The 13,573-nt window shown below is 39.5% G+C and overlaps 1 protein-coding gene across 3 annotated transcripts in view; it reads left to right on the top strand.

Moving 5' to 3' along the window:
• Positions 1–1,172: 1,172 nt before the first annotated feature.
• The window catches only part of MYOM1 (myomesin 1), a 78,686-nt gene continuing 66,285 nt past the window's right edge, over positions 1,173–13,573 (top strand). For all 3 annotated transcript variants that reach the window (XM_074899138.1, XM_074899137.1, XM_074899136.1), the window contains exons 1-2: positions 1,173–1,299; positions 4,804–5,292. In XM_074899138.1, the coding sequence (XP_074755239.1) occupies positions 4,868–5,292 (425 nt within the window). In that variant the 5' untranslated portion in view covers positions 1,173–1,299; positions 4,804–4,867. The remainder of the gene's footprint in view (positions 1,300–4,803; positions 5,293–13,573) is intronic.

Genomic DNA, 13,573 nt, shown 5'->3' with positions numbered 1-13,573 from the left:
TTACTCCATGGTGTAGCATCAGGCAGGAGGTAGCAACTCCCCAGGGAACAAGTAGGTAGTGGGGAGAATAAAGAGATTTCAGGTGGAATCAAAGCATTGAGGTGAAGAAGAGGATACTGGTGTACCATTGTACAGAAAAGCCTGGGACCTGCTGATCTCTTCCAGACCTTCTGCTCGTGGTTCCACCCATAAGGGGGAAGGCCCCAGCAGAGGAGAAGGATCTGGAAAGTTCTCAGTTGCGTCACATGGTGGGTACGGTGGAAAGTGGCTGTAGCAGAACTGAGAGGGTTAATGTTCTGTCAATGCAAATGGACAAAATAAAGTGGACTAATCACTTGTACTGAAAGTTAAATGTACAGTGCAGAGCAAAATTTGTATTTACAATGAAGTCACAGTGTGTTCAACATATTAGACCTCAGGTGATGGAAATTGTTCTGATGTAATATTCAGCCACACTGATTGTATATTTCTGTGCCAAAATGTTATGACCAAAATGAAAGAAGACAAGCCCATTTAATCATCCCTGGAGGTAATACTGTTTAATTTAGAAACAAAAAGTTGGATCTTAGAGCTGTATTGTTTATATCTACTTAAATACCTCATGAGGTAATGTTCTTAATTTGTATTTTATCTTAAATAATATGATACAAAAGTAACACTTTTTCAACAGAACAAAGAAACTACATTTTTATTTAATTGTAACACATTGTATGGCTTTATAGAATTTTGCTAACTGCTTCTCTAGGTTGTCATTAAGTTGAAATATCTACATTACGTGCACTGTGGCTTGACATTAAAAAAAAAAGTTACCATAAAATATTCATTTGCTTGAGCCATGTCAAAGGTCAATATAGGGACTGATCTTTCCTTGTTTCTGGTTCATGACACAATTTTTTTTTTTCTCTCCTAAATCTGATTTAACTAAGGAAAAAAATCCTAGAAATAATTTTGAATAGGAATTTGGATTTTATATGGAATTTAGTGAAGATACTTAAAAGGGAGAACTCTCAGTTTGAAGCTGCTTTCATCGTGTCTTTGCACAGAGATAGCACAGGGTATCGGTATCTGTGTCTCTCCCTCTTCGATGCTATATTTATCACCCCCATGGCCATAAAAGGCCTGGACTGGGGCTCTGACATTCCACTGACTGCAGGCATTATTTTTGTTCTGGACCTTGAAGTCCAGTCCTTACCCCTCGTCCTGACTACCTCTTTCTTTGCTAGCTTCATCGTTGCTGTATTTTTCTGCTATTCATCCACTTGAGAGCTATTCCATTTGCTGCTGTTCATTTGGGCCGTGGTAAGTCTTCATTTATGACAGGAGATTTTATGTGTTCAATTATTTTTAATCTGACTCTGTAACATCAAGTTGATAGTAGCTCTCAGCTCAGCAGTTATTTGAGTGACTCGTGGAAATGGACTGAAGACCTCTGAGGGTTCAGCTGTCAAACAAAGCGAAGTAGTGCAAGGGTTCACTTATTACCAACTCAGCTGTCCTTGCATATTGTCACAGTACTCTCAAATGAAGCATGGGTTACTAAGATACAGGAGGAATTTGTCATGTAACCTCCTTTGGGCTTACAGAATGTGTAAATAATCTAAATATTTTCTAGTTGCATAGGATGTCCTGAGATTTGTAAAGCCATTGCCTGAGCTGAAGGAAATGTTATAATTTTTTTTCCTGCTTGTAAGAGTTTCTGTATTTTATCTATTTCTCTATTTTCACTGATTGATGGAGTGGATCTTTAAAGAATTACATAAAATGGTAAAAAATGCAAGAGATAATGCCAATAAAATAGCTTCCTTTAATGTATAGCTACAACCTATGAAGAAATACAGAACTGTCTGTCTGCTCAGTAGTCGTTTTGAAAATTTGGTTCAACAGCTGCTAACATATAGCTCCAAAAATTATGTATTAATCTAACTACAGCCACTAATATTTTTAGGCCAAGCTCTCTCGTTATGAAATGCTACACAGGTCTTGAGAGGGGGTGTTGCCCTCACAGTAAAGGGAGGACACAAACTAAGTAGGTACAGGTAGCATGGATTTTATGAAACTTAATGAGACAGGAGTCAATTCGATAATAAGACAGTGCTCCAAATAGGAGCAAAACTGTCATGAGGTTCAGAGTTTCTTGCCATCTCAGATAGTGTCAGACTACTATATCTGATCAGACTAGTGCAACTAACTGATCCTGACCTGTGAGCAATGCTTGATGTTTCAGAGGAAATATAAAACATAACTCATAGTGTGATAAAATACCTATAAAAGGAGTTTCCTCTTATATGACGTGAGTCAGAGTTGGCCTTTGATTTGAACCAGAAGAGCTGACTTGGTGTTCAACTCCTCCCTTACTGCCTTAGTTCTTACTCTTATCATAGAGTCCTCCACTGAGGACAGTGAGGTCTGGACCTTTTATGTTTGGAAGAAAAAGGTTGCCTTTGTACATTTTAAGCATGCTGACTTTAAGTCTGCGGCTTGTTCTTTTGCTCTAATAAGATGTAAATAAAATGCCTCATTTAATTTCTCCTAATGGGCAACACATGCAGTGCTTTGTACTTTTAGATCATCTTCATTACTGTGAAGCCTGGAAGGTTGTGGGAATCCCCAAGGAACAGGATTGAATGAATGTCTGTTAGCATTGTGGCTGTTGTATCCATGATGAAGCTAGCCAACGCTGCAAATAAAGATGGTGCAGATGAAGAGAGACAACTGTAGTACTCTGCAGAAGGAAAACAGGATGTTCTCATGTTCTTTCCCGTTCAGGGTGCAAGACAATACTCATGTGTACGCCTTAACGTTGCTCAGCAGAGATTACAATGGCTTGCAAACACTAAAGCTAGCTCTGAGGAGCTGGGAGAGAAAGCAGTGCAGAAAAACGGAGAAGAAATCTTCTGAAACTAGGGAAATTAAGAGGAACTACGTACTACTGGAAGCTAACAAAGTGAAATAAATAACAACACAAAATATTGATGGGCATTAGGAACAAGGCTATTAGCCAGAATAATTGTGTTCTTCAGACTTACATGAAAAAATGGCCAGCAGGAGAAATAAAGGAATTAAAAAGGAACATCAGTTTTTCCCATAGAGAACAATGGGCTACCACTTTTTCCCATTCCTCCCCCTTTCTCAGATAAAAATAAAGTAAATGTCTAATCTGGTCTCCTTGAAGTCACAGTTTCACTGTGGTCAAGATACCAGCAATTTCGGTTTACATACTTAAAGACTTCTGAATGACTTTCTTGTTGACTTTCTGCAAACAAGTGATCTGTTCTGTTATCACAAACAGCAGTTCCCCTGAGAAACTCCTAAAATATAAGAAAGTTGAAACATTGGGGTTTTTTTCAAAATTTGTCTTAGTCGGGGTATCTGAGCAGTTACCAAAGAGAACAGTTTGCAGTTTGTTGACTTGCTATTAGAACCAAATACTAAAGAAGCAGCCAAGGACTGAAATCTAGGAAGCATAGAGACCAATGAAAATGTATATTGATTTTCATGAAATCATGATTACTCTCCAGCTCTGTAAGTGTGTGTTATGTCAAAACAGCAGATCATTATTCATCAACATGAAAAAAAAACCAAAACAAAACAGAAGTAGAACAAGTCTGTTATTGTGTTGATTGATATATATATATATATAAAAACAACAGTAACAAACACCTCTCACCGTTGTTTTTTGATCTTCTTTAAACTGTTCTAAACATTTCCCCACTGTAGCTCATTTCTATTCACCTTTTTAGGGACAATCCTAGCCATGTTGTAAGCCTAATCACAATTCATAAACGAAAAGTTATCACAGGAATTGGTAGAGGTAAGCTTGCATGTCAAAGAAGAAAAAGTCAGTTTTAACATCAGCAAAACAAAACATTAGCAAAATAAAGACTGAATTGCCATCTTAAAAAAACCCTCAAGGGAAACCCTTTTTGGACTCAACTGTCATCCCATGTTGAGAGGGGAACTACCTCTCACCTGATCAAATTTCCTACTACAAGCAACTGCAAGACAATCTACTGATGACTGTGCAAAGTAAAACTTAGATGGGGCTATCATCTGGAGGAAGTTTCTTGATGATCTTGAACATGGCATTCTAGGTTAAAAAAAAGGGTCATTTAGGCTGAGGAGCATGATATTATTTTACTCACTGCATACAGACTGTACCCTTGATTAAACTGTAAAAGGATGATAAGCCATTTTAAATGGATCTCTGGTAGCACATACAAAATAATCAATGTAATGCCCATTTACAGAAGAAGTGACATCTGTCTCAATCTTAACGTTTTTAATTCACTGTTAAGATATTAAACAGAATATTAAATTCAATCTGAAAATTGGATTACAAGAAGTAATTAAATTTTCATGGATTTTTATTTCAGCTTATATAACCTTGTTGGAATTTCTCATACCTTTAAAAAAATGTATTAGTTTATCATCTCTTTTGTAATTTAACAAAAGATATTTACACTATCTCTGAAGAAGCTGACCACATAAAATTTCATTAGTTCACAGTAATGAGTGGAGAAGTGGAGCATGTAATACTTGAATAGTTTGCAGTAACAGGGAGACCAACTACAAATGAACAGACAATAGTGCAAGGTTTTGTGTTCATGATGAATGACATGAACTTTTTGAAATTTAAATACAAACCTGTCTTAAAGTCTAGGACGCATCATAAAAAGATAAGCTTAAATTTATTGCATTTTAGTTTTGAAGTTTTAAGTTCTGTGTTTGTGTTGTATATTATTTGTATGCTAACTCAGAAGTTTCTTTGACAGTAGTCCTTATGTTTGATCTGTTCTTTTTCAGACACTGTCCTGTTTATTTACATTCAGAAACGTGCAGTAAAAAACAAAATTAGAAGACGCCCATAATGTCTTTACCTTTCTACCAAAGACACCATGAGCACTATGACCGTGCATACCGCCATAAAGCGCTGCAGTCCACTGTAAGCCAGTACCAAAAGGAAACAAAGAGCAAATCTGCTGTCTATGCTCAAGGATCTACAGCTTACTCCAGGGGCTCTGCAGCCTATCGCCATGCATCTGCAGCAGACTTCAGCCTTGACTCTTCAGCAGCATATAGCCATGGCTCTTCAGCCTATGACCTTGAGTCAGCAGCCTACAGCTATGGATCTACAGCCTATGATCACTCTGCGGCACAAAGTAAAAGATCTGCTGCCTACAGTCTTGACTCTGAATCCCTCAGCAAGAGCTCAGCTGCCTACAGGCATGGATCTGAATCCATCAACAAGCTGGCTGCAGCCTACAGGCTGGGGTCTGAAGCCTATAGTCTTGGGTAAGTAAATCTGTCTTTGGAACAATATTCTGAAACAAAAATGTCCAACAACCTCTCATTGAAATCAGTGGCAAAACTCTCCTCCTCTTCCAAAGAAATTGTCTCTGTAACTTGGTGTTAATCTATTTTCCAGGCTTGGTGTTTTCCTTGGACTTTGGCAACGGGAAAGACAGCTTAGTTTGCTGGACTAATTTGTGTGTGATGGTTGGATTGGCATAAGCAGAGCACTGGTGATGCTGATGTAACTGAATGATGACATATTCATGCTCCAAACTGGTTAGGCATGAGCCACCTCTCCTTCCAAGCTGTTTAGCTGTTTTTTTACAGCTGAATTTAATATGCAGTGTTGAGAAAGCTTTTGAGATGAGGGTGGCTCTTATCTGGCCAGGTTGGAGCACTAAAAAAACTTAGGGCTGTTCATGCAAGTTTGAGCTGACATGTCCATACATCATTAAACAATTGTGCTTTGGCCTAATGGTTTCACTTTTATGCTGAGTGATTAAAATTGAAGTTTTCACACATATGTCGATTAAGGCATACTATTTCCAAAGTAGGAATACCCTGAAGTGTCCATCTTGCACTAGAAGAGCACCTATGCTTAGCTGCCATGTTTTTTTGTTTAATTAAGATAAAATTACTCAAGCAATTACATTAACAGAATTTTTTAGATATCATAGCCTCACATTATTTGTATGTATCTCAGAGATTTACAGAAATGAGGGAAGTATTAAAGTAAGATTAGAGCAGCTGGTAGCAATAGAGGAAATGATCAACAGATTATAGCCCAAAACATCTGCTCACTGTTATATTAATATAAAATTTAGAGTATTATTAGCAGAACTGAACAAGACTTGTCCATCAGAAAATTTAAATTTTGAAAACAGAATATACTCCAAGGATTGTGGATAAAGATGGAATTTTGACCAAAACCACTGAGGGAAAGACTACCTGTACTGCAGTAAACAATTCTTGTGATTACAGCCTTCACTTGGTTTTCAGAAAGTTCAGGGTCAAGTCTCTATTTGCCAAGGTCTGCTCAGGAATTTGAACGTCAGGCTGTTAGAGCCCAGATGAATGACTTGACCACTTGACTGTCTTGGGCTGCATAATACCCAGTCTTTGCTGTTGAAACAATTTCAGTTGTGCAGATAATTAACTACTGAGTGGAGCAGCAAGAAGCTCATTTATAATCTGATGAAGGGAAGCAAACTGGAGATGCTGGGACTGAGGGTTATGTTTCCAGACAGAGTTGGGTAGGGGAAGATATTCTAAATTTTTGCAGTGATGCAGCTGTGCCTACACACTATTGCTGACTCTAACCCAAAGCCGCCTCCTTCTCATAGAAAATTTCCCATAAGAAATGGGAAAATTACTTAAAGTTGCAAAAAAATATTTACAAAACTTGCTTCTGAGTCCCAGTTACAAACACTTCAGTGGCTCTGCTACCTCCGATTAGTTGCTTCTGAAACCTGTATATTCTCACCAAGAACCACTCTAACATCAAAAAAGTAATATTAAAGGAAATGAAATTTCTTAATTGGGAGAGAATCTAAAACATTTCCAGGTTTCCTGAGGTTTTGTTTGAGATAATAGGTTTTGTTTTAAAATAGTGTATTTGGTCATATTTCCAAGCTACTCTGTACTACAAGAGTTGCCAGCAGATTGATATACTATCTTGGTGATCGGAGATGAGAATGTCTCAGCTGTAACTTCTTTTTTATTGTGATCTTGTGCTTGTGTTGAAGGCTTGAAAACTCAGTGCTGCTATGTAAGACTAGGACTCAGGAGATTAGACCCACGCAATTTAAATCTCTCTTGCACAAAAAATACATGAGAGAATATGGTTCTGAATGGTAATTTCAATATTTAACTAAATCTATGGTTAATATGGCATCTGTGTTGGTATTTGTTTGGGTTTTGCAGCCCATTTTGCTGCAATTTGCAAGAGGTAGAGTAGAACAAATAATGCAACTATACAGTTAAATGTAGTGCCAGTTTTAAGTAATTGTTTTCAAGTTTGTACTGTTTTCCCCAGATAGCCAAAAATACCTCAAGGGATAATGTGGAGGAAAAAAAAGTTATTAAAATAAATTGGGCAAATCAAAAACCTTCTGTTTTCATCCATATGAAAGGAATGGTATAGTAACAACAAAAAAACAAGATGAGTCTTCAAACTCGTTCAGTTTTCAAAAACTAGAAAGGGCCTTGAACTGAAATGCTCTATCTAAATGACCTACATCATTAGTGGTTGCTTGAAACCTGAATGGCCACATGAATCCAAACCCCAATAAAATTCTTCATAACTATTATTACATATCACTGAATTTTAACATCAAATATATATTTATGTACTATGGATATATTTTTGTGGATAAACCCCATTAAGCCCAACATGAAAAGTATACTATTCAAATATTAAGCTTTTATTCCGGTCACTTATTTTTATCTAAAGTAGCTTCTGCTAAACTTTACTATACTTGCAGAATTTAAGACTCATCCTTTTCTGTATCCACCATACAGAAGAGGCTGTTCATAAAGCAATGGTGTTAACATGCAGTTAGTGTTATGTGAGGAATTTATCATGGGAAAACAGTGGAGAAGTGGACTAGGTAAACTGCGAGACCTTGATGTCAACCCAATTCTCTGATGTTGAAGCCTTGCTTGAAGGAGAGCTTCAACATTGAAGACAGACAGCTTGAAGGAGCTGCAGCTTGCTTTTTCATGAGGACAAAAAACGTCTCTGTTTGCAAGTGGTCTGTCCCTTCCCCACATTTCAAGTCTTCTTCACACCATAACAGCTTGAAGAAGTGAAAGGGAGAGAAATGAAAACTGGCAAAACCAAGAGCAAGTACAGAAGCTTGAAGTTTTGTTGGCTACAGTTTGCCAAAGCTGCAAAACCTTGGGCTCCTAAAAGACAGTCAGTGTCACTGTGTAAAGGTTTCCACTTCACCCCTAGCGCTCCCTACCAGCTCATGGGTCCAGCCATACGCTGCTTCTTTGGCTTCTGCAGAGCCAGGACGAGTGGGGTGTGTTGCTTCCTCAAGGAGCAGGCAGAGTCTGTACAGGTGAGGGGTGGCAGCTCTCTCCCAAAAGCTGTTGTAGCCACCCGTCCTCTTCTCTGTCCCATCCTCAGGGGCTGCCAGCATGGAGAAGTTACAACTCCTGTGTGGTTCTTCCCACAGCACAGCTCCATCCTTGTGTGCTTCTGAGAAGCTTTGAGTTAAGTCTGCCAAAACTGCTCATAGCACTACAGACCTGTCACATGGGACTGCTGGATTAAACCCTTGTACCTCTTTTTTTTTTGGAAGCTCAGTCATTAGCCTTTGTTCAGACTTTCACTGCTTTTCCAGGTGTTATTTTCCTGGCCAGCAGCATCAGTTAATCCCATTGTGTCACAGTTTATCTGCCAGCAAATGGACCAGAGATTTGCTTAGAGAGAAAACAAGTTATTGGTGCAGCTCAGGTATTTGCGTATATTTTGCAGGTCAAGTGAAATAACAGAGAAGACATGGGATAATTCAGGTGAACCAAGCAGAGGAGAGATGCCTTACTAAATTGCAATTAATTAGGATGCCAGACAGTAAGAGTGAAAGTTTTTCTGAGCAATATTGTAAGCAGGATTGGGACAGGGCTGAGTAAATAATAAACTTTAAGAAACATGAGAAGACCATGATCTTGGCACTGCTTATCCTTTGGTTTATTATAGGTGAGGGATAAGATGATGGCTTCCAAACATCATAGCCAAGCATGGAAATTGTTTTGATGAGACCTGCTATGTGGAAACAATTCCCCTTGAAAAATTTGTTGTGGAAGCTGTGTTAGTGAACAGTGCCATTATTGCCAGCAATATTGCCTGGGCTTGTGACAAATCTGTCAGCAACTTAAAATGAATATAGTCACCAGAAAGTGCCTCTCATCTTCAGAGGCTGGTTTTAAAAAGCTCTCTTCTGAAATTTTTTTATTTTCTTTCCTATAACTGGGTTTGCCAATCCGCTCTCTCCTCTTTACAGTCAGTAAATTCAAACACTGCATATTAGGAGAGAAGCAGCTGCTAGAAAGAGTCTGGAAAATTAGAAAATGCCTCTTGGCTAATGGAGCTCTGGCAGGTACAGCTGGTACAGCTGTGTGTGTATACCAAACGCATCCCATTCTGCTGTCAGAATAAAGTGAGAGAGAGAGAGAGAGATAACAAAAGCATGCTAAGGACAAGATACATGATTTTCTAGAGGTGTAGAAGAGCTGACATGTGCCTTTTCATGCAGGGTTGGAATAAGTAAGGAATAGGGTGTTACAGTCCACTCCTAGAACACATTTCTACATCAGCTGGACTCAGACTCTCTTTGTTCAGAGTGGAAAACCTGTCCCTTCAGGTTTTTCAGCACAGAAACAAGGGCAGTACCAACATATTGAAGTATATTTCTATCAGAGAATAAGACACTGAAACAAAACCTCTGTTTGGGAGTTTCAGAGACTCTGCACAGTGTTGTTGTCTTTAGTTTCTCTGTTGGGCTAGAGGGAAAAGCTAATAGTGTCTATCTGTTTTTTACATCTCTACAGGACAATGCCTGTGCCTTTAGCATTTACAGTCACCCAATGCCCACTTCAGTGACTCTACTGAGAAACTAGGAAAATGCTGACACTGATATTTTAATGTGCTGAAAACTATCAAGAAATGAGGACAGTAGGGTTGGGTCACCAACCTTGATAAGGCAGTACAGATAGTATCTGACCTGGAAAAAAAATACATATGCTAGCTGGGTGTATCAAGTGAGGCTGAAAGCTGTTAAAAGGTCATGATACTGTTCCTCCCTGTGAAACTAGAGAGCACCGATACCCTGCTCCTTCTCCTCCAGGAAGATTCTGTTCCACATATCAGGTAAACGGTTGGAACATTTTAAAATAAAGGGCAAGATTTTAGATTCTGGTTCAAGAAAGCAGAATCCTCCTTTGGGCTACCTAAATAATGGTTGTAGGCAGGGTTTGGTTTCTGTGTTGCACAGGAAGAAATTGTAATAAGAAAAAAGGAAAAAGGGGAAATTAACCTCGTGATAGAAATAGTGATCAACTTGTTTTGTCATGCAAAGAGCTCCATTTGAATATGCATTTCTACTAGCCTCCATATAGCTCTGCCTGAATGGAAGCAAATGATAAGAGGATTTGGAAAGGAAAAACATTTTCTGCTGCTTCAAATTTATATCTCAGCTCTTGGTTTATGCAGAGAAATTCTGAAAAGATTTTGGAGTGACTCTGGATACCTCTCTGAAAACACCAGCCGGATGCTCTGATGTGCTCTGAAGCAATTAGAAGTTTAGCAACAGCTGTGAGAGAAAGTGAAAACAAAACAAGAAAGTGTATTGTGTCTGTGGGTATGCTCGTAGCTGAAATACTAGCTGCAGTTTTGATCATCTCAAAAAATACAGTCAGAAACTAGGAAAGGGACAGATATCAGCAAGGAGGGTAGTAGGAGGTGTGGAATAACTTCCGTCAGGAGAAGGTAAGACACCAGGGCTCTTACCTTGGGAAGGAGGCAAACATGGGCATGTAACACTGATGTATAAAATAGTGAAAGATGTGCAGAGAGTGAACAAGGAACGATTTTTCACACAGAGTGGCAAGTGAGCACAAAAGAGATTATAAATTGGCAGATTAAAACAGGTTCAAAAGAAAGTATTATTTTCATATACAAATAAATTGTTAAGCTCACTGCTACAGCCAGGATGCAACCTCTGGCTCAGGATGTTAGGCCTTTGGTTGAAACGAAAAAGATTTGTCAAGGGAGATATTTCTCTACATAAACCTTCTTCTTACCTGCTCTTGGCCACTGCTGGAATAGGAAACTGGTCAAAAAGCACCATTGGCATTATTCAATGAAACATTTCTCACCGGGGCCTTACTTAGTCCAGCTCAAGTTTCTGGAAGAGCAAATGACTGAAATAAATGGGTCGGAGCATTGTGTTAGCAATCTGAGAATGGTAGAAAATTCCAGGATCCACATGGATCCATTATTCAGCTCACATTTATCATCTGCACTTTTGGTAGCTGAGTGCTCCCTCTTCTGTACCACTACAGAGTATTGGGACACAACTGTTGCTCTATGAAGATAGCACAACTCTCACTGCAGCTGCCCCTTCCAGAGAAAGAAGAAGAGAGGAAAAGATATCTAGAAAGGTGCTTTTCTGGTCCTGAGCACATACACACAAAGGCCAACCAAAGGATGCAATAGCATGAAGGATTCAGGAGTAGTAATCCAGAAAATAATCAGGTGGCTGCAGCAAAAGGTGCCTCAGTCAAGAGACATATGGCTTAGAAAATTTGGAATAGAGTGGGAATCAGCTTGCATGTATGAAGTTTTCATCCTAGTTATCATATTTCAATAAAAGTCCTAGTTCCATCCCTGTCTCTCAGGCTCCATTGTGATGGAGATCTCTGGCATTAATCTGAAGGATCTGGAGGATATTTTCATAAAGCCAGCTGTGGAAGGCTGAAAAAATGAAAGATATTCAACTTCAAACTCTTGGAGTGTTTGATTAAAAAAACAATCACCAAACAAACAGAATGGATATCAATTTATTCTTTCCTCTTCACAAAATTTTAGAGAGCTATAAGTGAAAAATAGGGAAAAGAACAACCATGTAGGAGACATCAACAAAAGGCCTAGCAGAGAGTGATGGGAACTGCTATGTATGCTCCCCATTAATTCTCTACGTAAGCATGTAATCTGGACCTTAACTGAAAACTAAATTTACAGAACAGCCAAATTCTTCTTTCAGAACGAAGAGCTAGTCCGGATTTAACAGTGCTGAAAGTGCCTGAACTGAAATTTTCCCCACATTTCATCTAGCTTTAAGCAAATAGAAACTTGTTGACATTTAAACTGAAGTTCAAATACTGTGATTCTTCTTGATCTAGAAACAAAGCAGGAATCAAGTGGCCTCCTAAAGGGTTCAGCCTAAAGGCCCTAGGAAATCTGATGGCAGAATCAAAATTCCAGGTTTGTCCCATTTTAAAAAAGGACAGGAATAAAAATCACCTGCTAAGTAAAGAACTGCAGCTCCTTACAGACTATAGTTCAATTATGAAAAATAATGAAAATACTTTGCTTTGATGTTTCCCACCACTTATTTGATGACAAGATCTCCCAATGCATTTGTGGTTGGCCTTAGTGATTGTACTACATTGTTGCCCAACCCGGGAGTGAGGCCATCGCATACCTTGTTTCACTCTGTCTCTTCCTTTTTATTTTACTCTGTTTGGACTGTTTCCAAGTGTTTTCTGCTTGGATTTCCATCCCTAAAGCTGGATCCGCCTCCTTTGGACTCTGTCCTGGGCTGTTTTGGGTAATGCCTGGCATCAGACCCTGGAGCAGACAGCGCCTCTCTCCTGTAGACTTGGTCTGTGCCTTGGCTCACCCAGTGGTGCCTGACGTGGTAAACCCTTGGCCCCACTCCTGCGGTGTGTGCCACAGCTGCTCTCTGGCTGTGGGGTTTTTTTGCATGGAAACCAGGATACAGGGGGAGGAGGAAGGAGGAACTGGTGCATGGTTTTATCCCCTGGACCAAGCATTTCTCAGCAGTGGTGCTGTAGAGTTGGTGACAGTGGTTATAAAGTGAGCACCTGGGGAGCACAGAGGAGGGGGCTGCCTCACTGCGATGCTGGGTGAGCCAAATACAGCCAAGTCTGATGAGATGGGTACCAATCAGAAGGGAGGGGAAACTCTTACTGATGGTGCTGGGAGTGGCAGGACAAAGAGATGAGGGCTGGAAAGCAGATGTAGGAGGGGATGTGAAGTTTGGGCAAGAAATTAGATGGAGAAGAAGACACGACAGTAAAAAAGACAATAAAGCTAGAGAACGGGAGACTGATTTAACAGGCATTGGATAGGGAGAGAACTCAGTCTGAGCAAAGGAACAGGCACAAAGAAACAAAGGAAAGAAAGATAGGAGAGTGAAACTGGACCCAGTTCTAGCCCTCACATGGCTAGATCAACATGTATTTTGGAAATCAAGCACTCTTCTTGGTATGACTTGTGTTGGTAGCACCTCTGGAGCTTGGTACTTCTGCAGGGCTGCAGCCTAAGGGAAACGTTAGCCCAAGCATGTATCTGTAATCTTATACATGTGTAACATTCTCAGAGGCCCCATGCTAGCATGAGTTTTGATTATATGTGTACAGCATGCTGCATAGAGCCACCAATGTAAGCTACCCAGGGTATGGGAAGCAGGTTAGCCACGTTAGAAGTATATGTCTGGGCTAACGAGTGTTGCTGAGAAAGCATGTGCCT

The sequence above is a fragment of the Athene noctua genome, chromosome 2 (genome assembly GCF_965140245.1).
Source record: "Athene noctua chromosome 2, bAthNoc1.hap1.1, whole genome shotgun sequence".
NCBI classification, from domain to species: Eukaryota; Metazoa; Chordata; class Aves; order Strigiformes; family Strigidae; genus Athene; species Athene noctua.
This window is presented reverse-complemented; position numbering and strand designations above follow the sequence as displayed.